Raw genomic sequence first — 23,338 nt, forward strand, 5'->3', positions numbered from 1 at the left:
GACTGGCATGTTTCTTTTTTTTTAATTCATACAAACATTTTCATTTTATAGTAAATTAGTTACGGTTAGTTTACGTTTATGAGCAGAGACCTACAGATCAATATAGTAACGGAAAAACGTCTTTGTGAACCTGAGTTTAAAGCAAGTTTTTATTCAACTTGTAACTAATTTACAAAGTAATCTGAAACTTTGCTTGTTTGTAAAAGTGATTTCAGAACCACTCGGTTCTACCTGATGAAAACTGTTTGCCTTCTGTGTTTTGTGCTTATGATCATTTTAATAGATGTCAGCGTGACTAATTAATGATGTTCTATTAAAAGACTGGTTTACGAAGAGAGACATTGGAGGATTTTCACGTAAAATGAGTTCATGAAATGAATCTTGTTACAAAAATGATAACAGGACATCAGAGCCATAATTAATCTTTTAGTACTTAAGTACATTTGAAGGCAAATACTTTAGTACTTTTACTCAAGTTGAGGTCTAGAGTAAGGACTTCTACTTTTACTGGAGTAATATTTTGGGTATCTCTACTTTAACTCAAGTACATGATTTGTGTACTTCATCCACCTCTGGCAATCAGCAGTGTTTTCATCAGTACTACACAATCATCTCCATACCAACCGTCACTTAAATGAATGTATGATAATGGATTATAATATTAGCATCCCTAATGAGAACAAAACATAGAAACCATTAAGAGTTTCTGTTGGTTCTTGGGGGTTCTTGCATTTTGGCTTTTCTTGATGGGTTGATAATGTAAGGGAATAGTTTAGCAGGCGACCTAGTGACTGATTCCAGATACGTTTCTAATTCCACTTGGAAACTTTAGCCATTAGGAGGCAAAAACCATTCGATTTTAATCCTAATAGTCTTTAGTCTATTCAGCAGGGGCTGCCATAGTGCTGCCAACTTGCACAATATAACTCTGGCAAAGTTAAGTATTGTTGAATATCAAGCAACCATGTGAAGTGATACTTTTTTAATCCCACCTCTGCATTTAACCCATCTGTGAAGTGAAACACCAAATACATACTAGTGAATACACACACACTAAGGGGCAGTGAGCACACTTGCCCAGAGCGGTGGGCAGCCCTACCCATGGCGCCTGGGGAGCAGTTGGGGGTTAGGTGTCTTGCTCAAGGACACCTCAGTCATGGACTGTCAGCACTGGGGATCGAACCGGCAACCTTTCAGTCACAGGGCCAGTTCTCTAACCTCCAGCCCACGACTGCCCCTAATGTGCCTATTTTCCACAAGTTTTAAGGTCGTACTAAAATGTTAATGTAACAGTAAACTTACCAACATCATAATCTGTAAAGTACTTGTTGATCTCAACCTTATTCATCTTTCCCATTTTTTCACATTGTTCTGTATGAGTTTTAGGGCCACTATTATTAAAAATAAAAATAGTAGACTTTGAGAAAAAAGTCGTATTTTTAAGAATAAAATTTTAATAAAGTCATAATATTTTGATGATAATATCGTAGAATTACAAAATTAACATGGCAATAATACCAGGAAGGGTCGCAATATTATGGCCAAAGGCTTTGCAAAGGGAAGGCACCTCCTTGTATTAAATGAGGGGCGGTGAGGGTTGGTGGAGTTATGCTTTAATATGGAATTCACCAATAAGAATTACTCAGTCTCCCCGTCTTTCCTGCACATCAGCACCAGACTTTTATTAGTATATGAAGTATACTATACTATAGGTGTGTCTACATCACAGAAACGCCCTCATATGGTGCTGCAATTAGACCCTCCTCAAATAAGGGGCGTTTACAAATTAAATAACTGTGCAAATATATATATCTTTGCATTCCCAATGAGTGTTAAGCTTTAGAGATGCTCCTATATTAATTTTATTGCTTTAGTAATTTAGTAGTTTATGGTTTAAATTATTAGCTGTAAGCTAAACATACACTCTTGAAAAAGAAATGAAACAGAAACTTTGCTGGTGTTCTGAGAACAATGGGCTGAATGTGTTTGAGATTGTAAGAAACCACACTAAACATTTTATGTTGTAATTCATTGTTGGAGTTTCTGTATAATTGTCTGTTGAATGCCTGTTTTCTGCTGTTTTCTGATGCTGAAAAATGAATAACTTGTTCTAAATGGTGGGAATTAAACAAATGAAAGGGAGGTCTGTTTTGGTGTACCTTTGTACAGTACTGTATATATAATGCGTAAGGGACATTTGTGTGGCTCCTTATCCTGACACTGTATGCGTACACATTTGTGTGTGTCTGTACCTGGGAAGCAGGTGGTGAGGTGCTCCATCAGGGCGTCCTGTGTGACGGGCTTGCGGGCAGAGTTCATGGCTGAAATTGCCAAACAGAGAATCTCTCCCAGCGGAATAAACTGAGACTGGCTGATCGGGGACATACTAATGGGAGACACATCACCTACAGGAGGAGGTGAAGGGAGAGAGAGAGAGAGAGAGAGAGAGAGAGAGAGAGAGATTTATTATATACATTTATATTAGCTGTTACAGACACAAATTATTTTATGTTTTCTATTAGTAGTGGGTGTAACTTGGAGCGATGAGGCGGACGCATTGCGCTTAGAAAAGCGAGATTTATTGAGGGCAAATCCAGGGTTGTTAATGTCACAGGGACAGGTGGGAAACAGGTGGAAACAATCAGGAGCGGAGATGCGGAAACAAGGGGGCAGGACATAGAAGAATCAAAACAAACAGGCACGTAGACGACCAGAAAGTACAACCCCAATTCCAATGAAGTTGGGACGCTGTGTCAAACATAAATAAAGACAGAATACAATGATTTGCAAATCCTTTTCAACCTATATTCAATTGAATACACTACAAAGACAAGATATTTAATGTTCAAACTGATAAACTTCGTTGTTTTTTGCAAATATTCACTCATTTTGAATTTGATGCCTGCAACACATTCCAAAGAAGTTGGGACAGGGGCATGTTTACCACTGTGTTACCTCACCTTTCAGTTTAACAACACTCAATAAGCGTTTGGGAACGTAGGACACTAATGGTTGAAGCTTTGTAGGTGGAATTCTTTCCCATTCTTGCTTGATGTACAATTTCAGTTGCTCAACAGTCTGGGGTCTCTGTTGTCGTATTTTGCGCTTCATAATGCACCACACATTTTCAATGGGAGGACCCATTCCTGGACCACAGGAAGTAGGCCAGTCTAGTACCTGTACTCTTTTAGTATGAAGCCACGCTGTTGTAACACATGCAGAATGTGGCTTGGCATTGTCTTACTGAAACAAGCAGGTACGTCCCTGAAAAAGACGTTGCTTGGATGGCAGCATATGTTGTTCCAAAACCTGTATGTACCTTTCAGCATTAATGGTGCCTTCACAGATGTGCAAGTTAGCCATACCATCAGAGATGCTGGCTTTTGAACTTTGCGCTGATAACAATCCAGACAGTCCTTTTCCTCTATAGCCCAGAGGACACGACATCCATGATTTCCAAAAACAATTTGAAATGTGGACTCGTCAGACCACAGGATACTTTTCCACTTTGCGTCAGTCCGTCTTAGATGAGCTCGGGCCCAGAGAAGCTGGCGGCGTTTCTGGGTGTTGTTGATATATGGCTTTCGCTTTGCATGGCAGAGTTTTAACTTGCACTTGTAGATGGAGCAACGAACTGTGTTCACTGACAATGGTTTTCTGAAGTGTTCCTGAGCCCATGTGGTAATATCCATTGCAGAATGATGTCATTTTTTAATGCAGTGCCACCCGAGGGATCGAAGGTCACGGGCTTTCAATGTTGGTTTTCTGCCTTGCCGCTTACTTGCAGAGATTTCTCCAGATGATGAAATCCCAAAATTCCTTGCAATTGCACATTGAGAAACGTTGTTCTTAAACTGTTGGACTATTTGCTCACGCAGTTGTTCACAAAGTGGTGAACCTCACCCCATCCTTGCTTGTGAATGACTAAGCCTTTCAAGGATGCTCCCTTTATACCCAATCATGACACTCACTTGTTTCCAATTAACCTGTTCACCTGTGGAATGTTCCAAACAGGTGTTTTTTGAGCATTAACATCAACTTTTCCAGTCTTTTATTGCCCCTGTCCCAACTTCTTTGGAACGTGTTGCAGGCATCAAATTCAAAATGAGTGAATATTTGCAAAAAACAACGAAGTTTATCAGTTTGAACATTAAATTTCTTGTCTTTGTAGTGTATTGGTTGAAAAGGACTTGCAAATCATTGTATTCTGTTTTTATTTATGCTTTACACAACGTCCCAACTTCGTTGAAATTGGGGTTGTAAACAGAAAAGCACATGGAGGAGTGTGAGGAGCCTATCGTGACAGTGGGCTGTATGGGCAATAATTCATACCACAATATTATCAAATTTACTGACAGTTTTGGGAAAAAATCACAGTTAATGTTTTAACGCTTTTTATTTCCAAATAAGTAAACCCTTTTTGTAGATAAACAATGTATTGTTCTGGATGTCCCTTCACTTTTAATAAGATCAGTATTTAATAACTGAATAAATCTTAAATATTTTATTGAGATATAGTAAAAACTAGTAAAATGGTGAAAAGATAAGTTAATAATATGTAGACAGGTGTTAATATTGCTTCTTAACCCCAACAAGATAAAAGTCAGTGAATGTAAAGTTCACAGCACTGGGCACAGCACAGGCTTCTCTGAGCTTGGCAAAAATAATGCAAAATGTTACTTTGCATCCAAAAGTAACTTGTCTCATATCTGCATCTCTTACCTTCAAGTTTTAATTCACAACTAACAGATGATGCTTCTGGAATTTAGAAAATGTATTACAAGCTGTTCATTCTATCAATTTTAGATGAAAGAAGTCTCTCACCTTGTAGCCCAAGACTGCAGCATCACCTGAAACAGCTGGCTGTGCAAAAAGCACCTTAGATAGTTCAAACAGAAAGCCAGCTTACTCTGCGGGCTAATGGCTAACAGCTTACCCCAAGAAACTGGCTTTTTTCCTTTCACTCTTTTTTCCCCTGGTTAACTCATTCATCATTTATGTTTTAGGCAACTTTGAGTCTTATTTTTGTGTCTGTACCTGTCCAGAGACTACTGTTGAAAACAAGCCAAGCTGGCTAAACTGGCAGATTTACAGAAATGTTTATTAATGTGCACACTAAAACTCTATTGTACTGTTAATCCAAGAAATACTCCCAGCAGAAGCTATACATTGTCACTACTGTACAAGAAAACCTTCTAACTCCTTTTTACTTAATTTTTGTTTGTTTAGCTTTTACCATTTTTTCACATCATTTGAAAACACCAGCTAGCCTTTATTCATTTCATGATGAATGAAGTAATGCAACAATGTGATAATCTGGATTGGTATCAGAATAAATTCTGATGTTATTAAATAAATCAAACATCTGTGGTATGTGAGCATATTCTGTGCTGTTTCTTAATGATGTCTGTAATGTAATTTTAATACATTTTTTTAAGAAAACAATATTTAAAATTTTGCATAATTAAAAAATGGTAATTTCTGTGTATATACTTTGCAACAACGAAATATAAATGCACTGGCATTCAGTATGGAACAATAACTTGAGTTCAAACATTGAAATCAGTATCATGAGAGAAAAATTGGATTGGTGCATATTTTTTTTTCATTTTTACCTAGTTTTCCTCCTCAATAGCTCTCCCTTACAACCAAGCTGTGAGAGTGAAGGCTAGCACATGCTTACTCCAAGACACATTTAACGCCACCTCATCTTTAGGTGGTATCAATTTGCCTCTAAAGCAACACCATGGAACAGCTCAACATGCTTGAAGGAGAACACTAACTGCCAATTCTGTTCAGCTAACGGACACCTGTGTTTGCTAGATCTCATGCTGACTGATAGGGTAGAGAGGGAGATCCATTCTACCCACCAAGAGACAGCAAGACCAGTTATGCTGTCTTGGTCTCCTGGGTGGCTGTGGCATCACCAAGGTTCCAACTCTCAATTTCTCTATGATAGAGCCAATGCTTAGACTGCACTTCTCATAAGGCTGTACGCAAGGACATAAACACTGAAAGGTACATAATTCTCACCTCACCAAAGTAAAACCATTGCAATATATTACAAAAGAATAAATAATATATATGACAAAATAGATCAAAGCACAAAACAAACTTATGGACTCAACAGTCCTACAAAACACTGCATCTTGTTAAAGTGAAAGATAACTTTAGATAACTAGAAACGGGATGGAAAAACCCTGAAAAGATCATTTATTCTTAATAGGTGAGGAACAGCCATGAATTGTAGTTGGTTGAGATTTTTCTGTGGCTCCTTTAGCACTCCCCCCAATCAGATATCTCTCACATTATGAAAAAACAAGAGCAGTATGAAGGTCAACAAGGGTGCATGTTGAGTGTGTGTTCAGATGTGACCTTAGACTGACGATTCAGCATTCAGCTCCCTATTCCTGCACAGGCAGAAAGACCCTCAACTATAGTGCACATGACAATATCGATCCAGAGAAACACATACACAAACACTCACATTTGATTTATAAAGAAACGCAGATTGCAGTAAACTTCAATCCACTTATATTAAATCATATGTCAGGGAAGATTATATTTTGTCACATCCTTATATCGTTACAAATTACTGTAATATCACTGTAATACATAACAACCTTTTTTCTCTGATACTGATCTTGAGATCTCAGATATCAGATGATCTTTAGCTGACATTTTTCTTTAAAAACTACTAAACCTGAGCTATTTTTAACTGAAGCATTTCACAGAAATGCATTTCTGCATTGTATTCAAACTACTCAAATACTTCGCTATCCCACGGGAAAAACTGCACAGCTAACAACATTGACATTAGACTGGATTCGTTCTTATTCTCCCTTTGATAACCCATTCTGCATTTTCTGCTGATGCCAGCATGATAACAGTGCCTGGATGAGACTGGACCCATGTCTAATGTTAGTTTTACTTTTGACTTGCTTGTTCGTCCCTGTTAAAACTATAAACTGTCAACTAAAATGCAGCCACAGCAATACTTAAGCTATCATATACAGAAGGATAAACATGGGGTGATATAGACAAAATGCTAGGATTTCTGATAATATTGCTACATATTTCAAATGTGATATGAATTGCAATATATTAAAAATACCATGGGGAACAATATAAATAATATGACTTGGTTAAAGATAGGCCTGCATTATTTTGACCAAAACATTTTACTTTTGTTGGACTGCATCAAAACAGTACAGACAGTGTTGTAACAAGCTAAGCTACCAGCTATTTAACATAAAAAATTCATAGCTACATTAAAGCTAGCCTTTAGAGAAATGCTGCTAGCTAAATTTAGCTTGCTACAGAGAAGTTGCTTCATGACTGATGTCTGTGAGGCTAATTAAAATTATAATGATACTGACCCTGGGAAAATTGTCTACACTTGCCTTTGAAAACTCTATGCTGGGTTATAAGCTTATCAAATGTAACAACAGTAGCCAAGGCGGCAACACTTAGTGAAACATCAGTTTCAACTAAACAACACAGAATATACAACTTGATTTATAAAGAAATATACATTTTAGTCAATGATGTAGAGTCAGTCAATGCTACCTCCAAAAAAGAAAATAGCTTCACTGAAAAGTTACTTGATTTGGAACATAGAAACATAACCAGAGAATTTCTAGCAAAGTGAAATGCCACTCAATGATGTCTTCTCAGTTTGTAAGACGTAACAGGGTGTTCTCGAGAGAGTCCAAAATGAATGGGTTCATATGGAACTTTTGTGCAAAATCATGGTTTGCAAGTGCTATATCATTTTGCACTTGTGCACTTGTTTTCATAATACACATTATCATCCAATATTCCAACACTGCCGTTGTATTTTTAAATACTCCAGTTATAGGACATTCTAATAGCAACACTCATGGTGTCAGTGCGCGTTAACAGTTTTACTCTGTCAATGCACTGATCAGTTTATCCACCAGTCAGCACTCACTAGCAGTCACACTTGCATCCTACTACCCAAAACCCACTTGCTATAGAAAAGCAGAAATATACTGATATGTTGTCTTTGAACAGAATGCATCCTTCTACGCTCCATCATAAATTACTAGAAACATATTAAAGTTCAGTTTTTATTTAGCCATTTAGTTCAGTTCACTCATCTAGGACTTGCTCATGGGTCTCCCTTTAGACTTCTGCAGTCCTATTTTGATACAATAGCAGAAACAGGAAGTAACTGGCTCTGATGTAACCTCCACACTCCTGGGAAATGTAGTTAAACTAGTAGTTTTGCTACATGTAGCAGTGCTACTGCCCAACACTGCCACAGAAACACTCACCTGGGATTTGTTGAGGACAAAAACACAGTCAAAAACAGTGCCTGATCAGAGGGCTTGTATGTTTATTGCTATATCAACATTACAAAAAAACTACCATGACAATAACAATAAACAAGCAACACATTATACAACTGTAACATATGTTCCTTATGATATTTTTAACACTTCCCATGCAAATAGTATAAGACAGCATAGAAAAACAAGAGTTTATATGCATAGAACACAGCACCTGAAAATTATAACTCCAACAACTATGAACTCTGGCTCACAGAAGAGTGGCTAAATTTAGAGGATGTTTGCAGAGATGCCCTCCCCATCAGCAAAAACTGCAATAATACATTACTACTATGTGTCAGTGAAGCCTGTACGGGCTTATATATGGGAATATGTTGCCTGATTCCTGAGAGATTGTTTTGCAACAGTTTTAAGAATAGCTTTCCCCAAAGAAATATATTTTTAATATTAAACCAATTCAACACTGTTAATATTACATTAAAAAACTCAAGTGTAGGTGAACTAATGTTTTTGGATAATAAATAAAATGGCTATACAACAAAATAAAATAAAATGAAATGAAGACATTATGACCCCTGGTTCCTATCACCACTACTGCAATAAAATCTTTGTTGGTAAGTTTCCCAGCAATGAACCATTTCACATCAAACTACTCTAAATGACTTTGTTACATCTCAACAACTAAATTATGCAGAAACACTTTAAAAATTGGTGGAAATAGGTAAAATGGTGTTGTATGAAAGTAAAGCTAATACTGTACAAATACTGTACTGTACACCAGATACTTCATCTGTATCTACTACTGCCAGAAAAAAAACTGCCACACCGTACAAGGCTTGTTGGTCTTTGTGGGGTATTATAGTGAGGCTGCCAGTCTTATAATGTGAATTCAGTGTATAGCGGTGTTAGCTTGCCAGTGGCGATATTTACATTTTGATTGCTTAATGATCTCACAATTTAGAGGATCTAGTGGCATTACGAGGAAAAAGGACAAAACGTATTGGGCCAGATTTACAAAACTAGGCAGTAACAGCACTATGCCATGCAAAATGTGCGGCATGGTAAATGAGAGCTATTCATAAATTCACCATGGCAGTGAAATGCACCATGAGTCTTTTTTACCATGGCAGTATTTTTACTTGTTCCCTAGGCGAGAGTCAATCAAAATCCACATGCAAATGAGATCATACATATTAAAGACCAAGTGAAGCTCGAGTTTTGTGCTAAAATGCACAAAGGAAAGAAACAATAACAAAGAAACAAAGAAAACCAAACTACTTAGAAACATAGCTACACATTTCAAGGAAAGGACTTGGCAAATAATAGCGCTTTTACCTTTAAATAAAATAATAAGTTTCTTTATTAGCAGCTTCAAGGTGTGCCGTGGTGCTCCATCCAAACAAATCAAAATGTCATTTAAATATATTAGTTTATCAGCTTAATGTGTGTGTGTATGTGCTATTTGTTGCATGTGGGCCCAAACATGTTTGCAACCATTGTCATGTTATGAATCGATACCACCATATAAGGAAATAGGCGGCCATGTGCGGTAATCTTTGCCTGTTCCTCATTTATGATTAAGCAAGGGTTTTACTGTCATGTTATTTGCACTTAATGCCATGAGCAGTCCAGCGCTGTGCTTTATGAAACTGGCCCAGTGACTTTAGAACTTTTTAGTGCTATTTTCCCATAAGAAAAAAAACCTTTAACTTTATAGTTCAATATATGGGTATGCTGCCAACTGCAATCTAATGACATGGTTTATGTCATAAGGTCTAGTAAACATGACCAATTATACTCTCATGGACTCATGGATAATATCATTAGCTTCAAACGTGCAATAGAACTGTACCACTTGGTAGCTTGTGTTAAAACTATCTGTAATGAAACATGCAGTTCTTCAGTGTTCTGTATGCACTGATGATATCCACAATATGCATAAATATTATAATGTAATTTACTGTAATAGCAATAACATACTGTCATATTGCCAAGTAAGCTTTACTACCAGTCTACCTTTTCAACTAGCATCAATGCTGAGCATTTAACCGAGAAACTACAAAACTGACCTCAAAGAAGCATGGAGGAGGGTGTGCTGCTAGCACTGCAGGATGCAGGATGACATCATCCACTTGGAGCCGCTGAGTGTGTGTGTGTGTGTGAGCTTAGCATTGGTTCTGTAATACATACCATGCATGCATATGTGTACAGTGTAAAAGGTGAGTGTGTAGTAATCCTGCAGCAACCGTAGGTACAGATTATACCTACAGCTGAGTCTGTGGTGCATCTGCAGAATTACAGCGCAGCAGCCGCACAATTCAGCATCACTGGTTTTATTGCTTTTACTTTAGTAAGAGGGTAGGGGAGGGGGGGACAGAGAGAGAGAGAGATAGAGAGAGAGAGAGAGACAGAGAGAGAGAGGAGGGTGAGAAAGTAAGAGTGAGGAAAAGGAGAATGAGGACAATGGGAAGAGAAAGGATAGAGAGAAAGAGGAAAAGGAGAGAGATAACGTAGGGAGAAAGAGGACAGAAAGAAATGGAGAAAGAGGAAAACAAGATGGGGAAAGGGGAAAAGAGAGAGATGAGGGAGATAGAGAAGAAAAGGAAAAAGAGAGGAAAGGGTGAAAAAGAAAGAAGGAAAGGAAAAGAGATTAGAGGAAGAAAAGAGAAAGAGGAAAAGGAGAGAGTGAATGGTGAAAATGAAAAAGCAAAAAAGAGAGAAAGAGAAAAGAGAGGACAGACATGCTCCTCCCCTCAGGCTGTGACAATTTACCCAGAATGCTCCACCCCACACAAAGACAGAAGAGGTGTGACCAATCACAGCCAAGCTCACTTTTTTTTTTTAACACTCTCCTTCAGTGCACCTCAGTGCCACATATTCTCTGCCTCTCTCTCTCTCTCACTCTAACTGTTTGGTGAGCCGCCTGCCGGATTGGTAGTCATAGCAACCCATCCCAGTTGCTCCCTGATGTTCCTCAGCAGCGACTTCAGGATTTCTCTCCACCCCTCTCTAACACTCTGCTCTCTCTTCCTCCACTCTCTCTTGCTATCCTTCTCTATCTCTCTCTTTCTCAACTCTGTATTAGATGGAGAAGACACCTTAGAGCTGGTCAAAGCATTTATAGCTTTTTGCAGATTATATGTAAATTACACATCCAGTAAATTGGACCCAGAAACAAAATTGAACACTTTGTCATTGGTGAGATTCAGTCAATGAAGACAGTACATGCACATCCTAAAGACCTGAGCAAGAGTTGCATTTATTTTACTCTTTTTCAATTGCTCTTGTTCTTCTCTCCATTTCTCCTTCTTTTGTCTCTCTTCTTCTGCTCTCATCCTCTTTCTTCATTTTTTTTAATTGAGGGAATGAGTCAAGACATCAGGAAAACAAAGAAACAGGACAAATCCAATGAAGGGAAAAAAGGCCTAAACAGTATCTATTGTTTGGTCACAAATATGACGAGAAAAAAAGAAAAAAAAACACAAATAAATGAATGAATAATAGGACTAATTTGGATTATAGTGTTTTCCTTTTTCCTAACTCCTCCCCTTTTTTCCCTTTTTCTCTTCCCCCCTCCCACACACCCTTCCACTCCCTCTCTATCCTCCCTCCATTAAGTTTTCCCTTTTACCTTACCCTTACCACTAGTGGCACCCACCTAATAACCTCAGTCCCCAAAGTAAATTTTACAATTAACCCAATAAATGAATTTGAGAATACATGATTAGGATGATTGGGATAGAGAGGAGAAAAATAAATAAATAAATACATTAAAAAATGACAATAAAAAATCTATTAAAAAAAGATGGGGGGGTGGTAAGTCATCAGGCATGGTCTGAAGAGAATTGAAATAAGAAAGGAAGAGGTTCCACTTCAAGTAAAACAGCAGTGTTGCCTCTCAGAGTGCTTATCACATTGGTCGTTGGTGGTGTTCGGATAAAATTTAGATAGCTGAGAACTCCATGAACTCTGGGCAATACTTTGAATTGAATCAAATGTAATCTTGCACAAGGTACACTTACCTGCACCTTGGCGATAACCTTATCCCACCATTGGTCTGTTAGGGCAATGCCCAGCTCGTATTCCCAAGATCTTTTAATTTTATTCGTGGAACATGAGTCCAGATTAACAAGCTTCAAATAGATGTTGGATATACATTTTTGAAAGGGATCTAAAGACAGAAAGTCATGCAAGGGATATCCAACAGGTAGGTGGATGTAATCCAAAAAAAGAAAAGAGACACAGTGTCTAATTTGCAAGTATCGAAACAAGTGGGAAGGGGGCAGGTTGAATTCAGCTGATAACTGAGCAAAGCTACAAAAAATACCATCTTTATAAAGATCATGAAGGGATTTAATACCTCTGCTGTGCCAGGTAATAAAAGCAGTGTCATTCAGGGCGGGTGGGAATAAATGGTTATCCAATATAGGCATCATCTCTTTCTTAGTCTCTTCCTTTTATTTTTCTCCCTCATGCTCTTTTGTATATCTATCTCTGTATTCTTCTTCTCTTCCTTTTCTCTCTTTCTTATTCTTTCTCAGTCTGTTTCTTTCTTAATTCCTCACTCTCCTTCATTCTTCTTCTATTGTCTCTTTCTCATTCTCACGTTCTGTCTCTTTTCTTCTCACCTCACTTTCTCCTTCTGTTTGTCTCTCTTCTTCTCTTTCCTGTTTCTCCTTCTGTCTGTCTTCTTTGCTCTCATTTTTCCTCTCTTTCTCCTTCTCTTCTCACACACATCTATTATTTAAAAACATCATTATGACCAAACATGAGACAAATATCACACACACTGCTAGCTGTTGCGGTAGATGTTAAGGAGTTTTATGGGTTGTGTTGAAGCAGGACAGATACTGTGTATGTAGCTACAGAATACAAAGTGATTTAAAATGAAAAGTTAATTATTAAATTAAAATATCTAATTCACAAAATGTAATCTATAATGCATGTTTAAGCATGTTCCATGTGTGTTTTATTTGTCCTCTCTGTCACTCCTGACTGCTTATAGGCCAACTAGCCAGTTGGTAGCACCTCTGAGATGATGTCATTTCAATATAGAAGAAGGGGGAAGAGTCAGAGCTAGCAGAAGAGAGAAGGAGAGAGGAAGAGAGAGAGAGATATGAAAATGTAGGTCTCCTGCTCTGAAGTTTGCTGATTAAGCTGTTGAACATGAATGAGTCATCACTTTGGCTTTTGACAAAATAAAAACCCACACATACTTACACATTTATGCAATGTAGTGCATAGAGGTTGTACGTAATGTAGCAAAAGAAAAGTCCTCTGTCAGCTATGTTTTGTAAATTATAAAAAATGGCAAATTACTGCATATACTAGAATGCTATATAGTTTAATACAAGCTAAATTGATATTAGACATATAACGTGATGGAAATAAAAACTAAATACAATGATGTCCAAATCATGTAAACCCTATATTTAAATGAAAATAGTATAAAGACAACATAACAAATGTTGAAACAGGAATGTTATTGTTTGAAAAATATTTACTATTTTGAATTTGATGCCAACACATTCCAAAGAAGTTGAGAGAGGGACAACAAAAGACTAAAAGATGGGGAAAGATGGGGAGGGGTTCACCACTATGTGAAAGACTGCACGAGCAAATTTCTCATTTCACAATTTCACATTTCTCAACATACAAGAGCAAAGAACTTCTTCTTTTCATCATCTATGGGACATTATATCTGAAAGAATTTCTGTATGCAATGGACAAGGCCTAAAACCAGTATTGGCTGGCCATGATCTTTGGGCCCGCAGGTAGCACTGCATTTAAAACTGACATGATTCTCTTTAGGAAATCACTGCGGCTCAGGAACACGTCCAGAAACCACTGTCTATGAAAACAGTTCATTGCTGGATCCACAAATGCAAGTTAAAACTCTTAAATGTGAAGCAGAAATTGTACATGCTGGATTGAGAAATGCTGCCACCTTCTCTGGGCCAGAGTTCATTTAAAATGGACTGAGGAGAAGTGGAAAAGTGTCCTGTGGTTCGACAAATCAACACTGTGTCCTCCAGGCTAAAGACCACTCAGCTTGTTATCAGTGCACAGTTCAAAAGCCAGTATTCATGATGGTATAGGGGTGCATTAGTGCATATGGTATGGGTGACATGCACATCTGTGAAGACACCGTTAATGCTGAATGATACAATCATTTTGGTAACATATGCTGCTGTCCAGATGATGTCTTTTTCAGGGAAGGCCTTGTTTATTTCAGCAATGTCAAACCACATTCTGCATGAATTACAAAAGCATTTATCCACATTAAAATAGTCTGGGTGCTGAACTGACTTGCCTGCAGTCAAGACCAGTCACCACTGAGAACATTTGGCGCATTATAAAATCAACAATATGACAAAGGAAACCCCAAACTGATGAATAGCTGAAATCAAGAACATGAAAACATTTCACTTTCAAAACTACAGTCATTGATATCCTCATTTCCCGAATGCTTACAGTGTTCTTAAAAGAAGAGGTGATGAAACACAGTAGCAAACATGCCCCTGTCCCATCTTTTTTGGAATGTGTTTCTGGCATCAAATTCAAAATAGGCACTTATTTTTCCAAAAAACAATCAAATTTGTCAGTTTCAACATTTGATGTTGTCTTAATAGCATTTTCCTTTAAAAATATGGTTTACATGATTTGCAAATCATTGCATTGTATTTTTATTTACATTTTGCACAGCGTCACAACTTTTTTGGAAATCATGGTGCCTGATTTTCACAATACATGATACATCTAATAATATTTTGTTTTTCTGAGGTTTGATACATTAGAACAGACACAGTGCACCAACATTGACACATTTAAAAACTTAGTAATAAAACCCATTAACACAATAAAAATGACTTTTTCTCTAAAATGGTGGTATTAATCATATAGCACTGATGTTTCTTGTGTGTGTAAAGCTCACTTTCCTAAAAAAAAAATGTTTTTAGCAAAAGTTTTGTGTTCTTTAAACACATTGTATAGTGATTAGTGTGTTTTTTGTAACAAAATCATATCATCATAGTGCCCAACCTTAATGAAAGTGCATTGATGAAGAGACAATGATATTCTTTTACAGGACTTTCTACGGGAGTGTTCTTGTACTCCAGGTAAAAAGCATATGGATAATAAAACAGCAGTTCAAGTGCATATTGTGGTCACACCATATAATATTTTGTGCTGTATCTTATTGCACATACAGTTTCTATAACTTTATCCTGTTGGTAAACAATTCGTGTTTGAGGCTTAAGTCTTCATCTAACCACCACTGCTGGCTGTTTAAACTTTGGTAAATGGAGTAGAATACGCTCACCAACTACTTCGATAGGTACACACGTACTTTGTGTCTACACTCATTGTCCATTTATCAGCTCCACTCACCACATTGGTGCACTTTGTAATTCTAAAGATTGTAGTCCATCTGTTTCTCTGTATACTTTGTTAGCCCCCTTTTATCCTGTTCTTCAATGGTCCAACTGGACAATCCTGCCTTGTTGGGCCACCTTTGAGATGTAAAGACAGTAGTTCATCTGTTTTTGCACAGTTTGTGCCAGTTATCCTGTAGTCCTCCATCAGTGCTCACAGGATGCTACCAACAGAATGCTGTTGGCAGGATATCTTTGGTTAGTGGACTATTTTCAGTATAACAGTGACACTGAGGTATTTAAAATATACATCAGCACTGGACTAAAGTCTATTACTGCAGAACTAAGTGCACCTGTATGGTAAGTGGAGCTGATTAAATGGACAATGAGCGTAGATACTAGGTGTACTTAATAGAGTGGCATGTTTGTGTGTGTAATCAGCTGCACTTTAAAAGTTCCATCAAATTTTGTGTGATCCTTCCACATTTTTCAGATCCTCCCTCCAATGCAAACCTTTGCAAACCAATGCAAGTTTTGTTAGAAGAAAACCTTGTATATCCAGCTCTGTTTTACAATGTATACATAGTTCACAATAAATGAATGAACAGAAATGTTCCAGAATTACTTTGATAAAAAAATTCTTCCATTAACTTCCATTGAACATTAAGAGAGCTCTTCCTTCTCCTGTAAAGTAAGCAATGATAGTAGTGTATAGTAGATAAAAGTAATTCTTCCTCAGGTATGAGTTTTGTCATAACCTTTTTACTGGTATACCACAAATAAACACAGATAATGCAACATACAAACAGTGCAAACTATGGTATTAGTCTTGAGTGGCCGAGCCAGTGATGTGCCAGATTTTAAATGGAAATGCAGCTGACCCTTGATCACCTCCTACTGTCTAATCTGTTGCATCTGAAGCAGATCACAATGTGGTCTCTGGGTCTTGTGCCTAAAACAAGCTGTGGGGCAGTTCATGAACAGTTTTACAAATCTCAACATTGTCTAATGCTCAGAGGCACAAGTGTATGCGATGCACATTTAAAAAATAACCTCAGAATTTTGACAACGCTGAAGTTGGCCTCTAATTTGAGTTTTGTATTCCACTTTTAACGGTGTAGCAGTTACATTTAGGCCTGTTCTGGTGCCAGCATGCCACTTCATTTAAGGTGGAACAAAAACTAAAAAACTAAAAAATAAAATTTTAATTGTACCATGATATAAATCTTTGGCCATACCACCACCTACTACCTGAAGCTGGCATCAGGGCCTCAGTGAAATCATGGGGTCATTAATAATAAGCTTTGTAATAATGTTTTTTAGCATAGTGTAAAAAAATATTAAAAAAACATGATTAATATGCCTCTCGCTCTCTTCTGAGCGACTCTCACTGGAAATTCTATGTCTCTATTGCAGAAACTACTGTCAATGATCAAAACTAGGCATCTGGGTGCAGCCTGTTAGAGTAAAGTGGGAGGTGAGGAAGTAAGGCTTACACTATGGATTCATCTGTGCTCAAATGACTGAGCTTTTTTTCTGAAGAGCTTCAGGTAATTCTTGGGGTTGTGATTTTTTGGGCTCTATTTTGACAATGGACGACTTTTATAATCTGAGCCACACACTATAAAGCTCTGTAGAATCAGATAACAAAATTTTAACATGTAAAAACAACACATTTTAACATTATTAACCCTCTACTGACTTCATAACATTTACATAGATTTATGTGGATTTATATAAATTAATATAAATATAATATAATATAAATATAAATTTATATAACTGACCTCTTATTTCCCCTTATACCTCTGCTTGTTCTCTGAGGTCTTCTAACGTGGGCCTCTTGGTGGTCCCTGCCTTTAAACACTCCAGTTTTGGGGTCAGATCTCTAAGTGTAATGCTTAATAACTATGGAACTCTCTTCCTTTATCTCAGTACTGAAAATCATATCAAATCTGAAAATGTGTGCATTTCTACATCCTTAAGACTTCATCAAGGTCTTTTAGTCAGATGCTTTTAACAGAGTAACATAGATTTCTCCACCATCATACGAAATAATACACAAACTAATAATAAAACAGAAATTCAGTTCCAAAAACATTGGGACAGTAGGACAAATGTAAGTAAAAACAGACAGAACTTTCTGATCTGTATTTAATTGAAAACAGTGAAAAGACAAATTTCCTGCTTCAACTTTAAATTTATTGTTTTTGTTTATATATGCTCATTCTGAATCTCAATCTCAATATGTTCCAAAAAAGTTAGCACAGAGATATGTTTACCACTGTGTTACATCACCTTTTAACAATGCTCAATAGGGAACTGATAACACCAAATGTTGCAGCTGTGAAAGTGGCATTTTTTCTCATTCTTGCTTGATATAACAAGCAAGGACTCAGCAGACCACAACATACATTTCCAATTTTCGTCAGTCCATCTCAAATGAAGTTTTACTACAGAGAAGTTGGTGGCATTTCTGGACGTTTCTGATTTTGATTTATGGTTTCCACTTTGTGTAGTAGAGTCTTGCATTTGTAGATGGATTTGTAGAAAATGTCTTTAGCCCATGTGGTCATATTTATTACAGAAGCATGACAGTTTCCTTGCCTATTGAGGAATTGAAGGTCGTGGGCATTCAATATTGGTTTTTGGCTTTTCCCATTTTGAGATTTCTCGAGAGTCTTTAATAATGTCACAGACTGTAGATGGTAAAATCTCTAAATTCCTTGCAATCATGCATTGAGAAACGTGTTTAAAACTACTGGACCATTTGCTTACACTGTCACAAAGTGGTAATTGAGCCTTTTGTGAGTGTTCCTTTAATACTGTTGTCTATTCACCTGTTTCCCTGTGAAAAGTTCAGGTGATTTGATTATTCCACAAACCTCCCAGTCACACACTAACAACGCCCTAGTCTTGATTTTTGGAATGTGTTAGAGGCATCAAATTTGTAATTATCATGTATGTACAAAATATATGATAAGGTAAAATAATACATCTCTTCTCTGTGCTGTTTTCAATGAAGTGCCTCTAAAACACTGTTTACAAATCACTGCTTTCAAATTTTATTTGAATTTTACCTTATGTTAAGGCCTTTTGGAACTGGGCTTGTAAACAAATAATACAAAAATTGGACCTATGCTCATGATCTATGCTCATGAATCTAGGTCTCTTTCAATGTCAGGCACTTCACACAGACAGATCTTGCCATTCCTTCAAAATATTCCCTTTTTTCTCTTTTTCTCCATCTCCATCTGTCTGGTTTTTGCATTCACTCTCTCTCATCTGTCTGAGATTTACCCCTCCTTGTCTGCTCAAGCCCGAGTTCATCTCTGGTTCACAGTGTCGGCGAAGCAGCTTACGCAGAGCAGACTGTGTCTGATGAGTGTTTGAACTTCCTTGCGCAGTCCTCCATCCAGACTCAGCCTTAAGGCTCGCACCAGTCAAATGCAAGTGAAATATACACATCAGACACTTATCATTCAAGTCAAATGGAGGTCAAATCTACATAACATACACACAACATACAAGCTGAATGGAAGTCAAATCTTCACCTGATATTTAGAAGAGAATTATGGCATAAAAGTAGTGTCCAACATGTAATTTATGGGTTAATTACATAATTACGTTGCTTTGTGTTAATTGCATTTGTCCCCATTTCCCCAAATCTGAAGACAGCTCTTTCATTTTCTTACAGTTATATTAGTAAAAAGATTCTAGTAAAAAGATTGTCCCATTTAAATGTTTCAGATCATCCAGCTAATTTTAATAAGATAAAGACAACCCAAGTAAACACAAAATGCAGCTTTTAAATGAGTGTTCCATTTTTAAGATAAATGCTTATTTTTATTCAAAACCTACACCACCCATGTGAAAAAGTAATTGGCTTTGACTCAGCCACTCCAGAACCTTAATTTTGTTTCTTTTGGACTTGGAGGTGGACTTGCTTGTGTGCTTTGGATCACTCTTCTGCTATGTGAACCAACTGCGCTTGATGATTAGGTCACAAACTGATGGGTGAGGTCAGCAGAGGTCATGGTTCCATCAACAGTGATCCAGGTTCTGCAGAAACAATGGAGCCCCAGACTATCATGCTACTACCAAAATATTTGACTGCTGATATGATGTTCTTATGGTTATGGCAGAGTTAGATATATGCCAGAATACAGACAGGACCCAAGTCTTCCAAAAAGTTACCCTTAGGACTGGCAAAATGGCCAAAAAATGTTATCTTCTTTTCATTTGATATTAATACATATCGCGATAAATATCAAATCATTATTTCTTACGAGTTCGATTGCTGATCTTTGCTCTTGAGTAGTTAATTGCTGTTCAACTATCCTTTGTGGTCAGCACATGACAAACACTTGCCAAGCAATGGAACATTTTACAAATCTGTCATGGGAGAGTGGAAGAAAGTTTCTGGTTAGCTGTTTTTACCAGCTGGAAATGTATGGCTGCAATTTTTAAAATATTCATAATTTAAGAAAGAAAAATTTTTTTTAGCTGTCTGGTGACAAATGCTAGGCTATCTGGTTACCAGTGCTAAACTGTTTTGTTTCTCAGCAACATCAGCTTAATACAAACAGCAAACATTAGCTGGCTTGGTACATCAATGATGGATCACACTGCCTTTCTGCCATCACTCCTACCACATCCATGTCAGAGCATATCACAGTATTCAAACACAAGCTAGCAGTCTGGATTTCTCTATTCTATGATAGAAGTTTAAGGGATGGAAGAACTGCAATATATCTGACGCTTGCTGTGTAAAAGCATTTGCTGCAGTGTGATTTTCTTGCACCAGATAGTCCTCCTTTCAGCTATGTTTAAACCGAAATCAGTGCTTTTTCCATTGTGGAATTATTAGCCTTAGTATTGTTCATATTACTTTTTAAGATGTATTATGTTTAGCATTGAACGCTTAATGGTTATATTGTACAATTCTAAGAGCTAAGAGTCAGCACATAAGGCTGTGTGCTGACTAATGTTGGAATACACAAGGACGTCAGATAACAGGAAATACCTCGAAGCTAATAGTAGTAGACACTGGGATTAGCACACCACACATGTGGTTCATCTGGTCAGATAAGCAGAGCCATTGTCTGGAAAACGGGGGGAGTTGGTAAACACCGGGAATACCTTAAGCTGACCTTGCAGATGCACTCATGTCTCGAGCGCATCCTTAAACTTTTATGATGTGGATTAGTGAGATGCCTAACACACACATTTGGAGGCTTGATGGAATCTACTGATATCTGGGGTAAGGAAGGAGCGGTCATGCGACTATAAAAAGGGAGTCAGATGAGAAGGGGTCAGAGCTTACTTGGGAGATACATGATGCATGTTCTCTGTTTGTAACCTCTCCAGAATTCTGTAATAAAACCGTTTGTTTCACTTCAGTCTGATCTACTCGTCTCATTTATTTTGCATCAACGAACACGCAGGACTGGTTTCGTCCACACCATGTTGTTTGATCCACAGTAACATCAATTCACTGTGCTGTGTGAGTGACAGAGCGCTGCTTCAAGTTAGCCAGCTGCTACAAACAGCTAGCCTGGGAAGCTAACATTCTCACACTCTCCAGTGCCACACAAACAACATCATCTACTTTCGTTTGAATCAGTGTAGTGGTCTTTCACTTTTGTTGCAGAGGAATGCACTAATACTAAAATATGACTGTTTGAGCACTGTAACAGTGCTGTAGTTGTGAGGGGAGGTCATGATTTAATGCCAGGGCAGTGAATTAATAATAACACCACTCTCCTCACTATCCCTTGGTCACAGAAGAGCAGATAACTGATCATTCCACTCAAACAGGGAATGAGCAACTGCGGTTCAGCCTCTACACTACTGTGGCTGAAGGCTCAAACTAAGAAAATTAAAAATTAAAAAGTAAAAAAGCTATTAATATTTTTCATGTTATAACATTCAGTAGCTCAGCATTATATTTCTCAACCTCAGCATTTTAGCAGAATAAATGATTGAGTTTTCATCTATCAATACTGTTTAACTACAGTACCCAGGAGGCATCATACAACCAATGACTACAGATACAGATTAAGAAAATACATTCTAGGAAATTTTCAATTTCATGAAGCCAAAGTTATTAAGATTAAGTGACCCTTATTAGTCCCATAACAGGGAAATTTCATCTCCACAATCTAACACATCCATGCAGTGAAACATCACATACACACTAGTGAAGACACATGCTAGGGGGCAGTGAGCACACTTGCCCAGAGCGGGGAGCAGTTGGAGGTTAGGTGCCTTGCTCAAGGGCACCTCAGTCACCCTGTCAGCTGAGGGCATCGAACAGGCGCCCTTCCGGTTGCAACACTGGTTCCCTAACCTCCAGCCCACGGTTGGACTTTTTTTGTTTTGATATAGACTGCTCCTACACATCTACAGACAACATGTCAAAGCCTTTGAACAGAGCTGTTAAAACTCACAACATACTGAATATTATTGTTGGTAAATCATGACTATTTTTGTGTGTGTGTGTGTGTGATGAACTGTGTGTATTCCCCAAATGTATTTTTCTTTTAATAACAACAAGTGTTCCAAAAAAACATCCCTGCTGCTAGCTAGCATAAAGCCTAGTAGTTTATCTTTTCCTGAAACAGCCAGGGAATAAGAAAAAATTGGGCTGAATGCCTTCATGCTGAATGCCTGCGTGGTGTACCCAGGTGTGAAAAAACAAACCATTGTCTTATGCACTCGAGACCAGAGTTCAAGTCCCCATCTGTGCAGGAGTACCAATGCTTCACCAATGAGAATTGTACTACTATTGTAAAACACTCTGTGTGAGAGTGTCTGCAAAATACAGTTTTCTCCACACAAAAGATGTCAAAAAGTAGTCAGCGGCTAGAGCTGGGCTAGGATCCAGAAATGCACAATCCTTCAATATGTTTTTATGATTTAGGTATCAATAAATATGCCCAAACAGCTTATAAATATTATTAGGGCTGGGCAATACAATAGGTGCTACAGGAAAATATATTAATACGCTGCAGAAAAAAAAATTCTATATTTTATTTACTAATGTGCAGTCAACACTTCACACCAAATGAATTTGAAAGGGATTTGAAAGCCAAATGACTAGGATATCTGTAATGCTGATTCCGTTGTTCTTTATAACATTAAACAAATACCTGCCTTCTAAACCAGAGAAAAGGAGCCAAACTCAGGAAAGGTGTCTAGCAAGGTAACTAATTTGCATATTAGCTATCAATATAGCTAGCTAGCTACGTCATCTGACAAGTAATTTTTGTAACTTGTGTAATTCATACTTCTACTGTAATTATGATTTTAAGACAGTGAGGTAAGTCAAACAATAATAAATTTGGCATTAACTATCTGCATGAGCCCTATGGTAGATCGGCTGCTAAGCTAGGGGGCAGTAAAACTAGCTGACCCAAGAATCTACCCCAACGTGTTTGTGTACCTTCAGAATTTACTACCACCTACAAAATATCAGAAAGGGTGTTTTCTAGTATTTTAATCAGGGAATTTTTCTCTAAACACTTCTCTGTAAGAGGCTCCAAAACATATTTACAGATATATAAAAGGTTACATTTTGGTTCTGGTCATGTGTCTCTTCAACACATGATGCAAATGCATGTCAAATCTGTATATTAAACATTTAAT

The 23,338-nt window shown here is 37.5% G+C and overlaps 1 protein-coding gene across 2 annotated transcripts in view; it reads right to left on the bottom strand.

Moving 5' to 3' along the window:
* Positions 1–23,338, bottom strand: part of stox2a (storkhead box 2a) — a 150,141-nt gene that overhangs the window by 31,366 nt on the left and 95,437 nt on the right. For both annotated transcript variants that reach the window (XM_017709049.2, XM_017709050.2), the window contains exon 2: positions 2,253–2,405. In XM_017709049.2, coding sequence (XP_017564538.1) covers positions 2,253–2,405 — 153 coding nt within the window. The remainder of the gene's footprint in view (positions 1–2,252; positions 2,406–23,338) is intronic.

This window comes from Pygocentrus nattereri, chromosome 5 (assembly GCF_015220715.1).
Source record: "Pygocentrus nattereri isolate fPygNat1 chromosome 5, fPygNat1.pri, whole genome shotgun sequence".
NCBI classification, from domain to species: domain Eukaryota; kingdom Metazoa; phylum Chordata; class Actinopteri; order Characiformes; family Serrasalmidae; genus Pygocentrus; species Pygocentrus nattereri.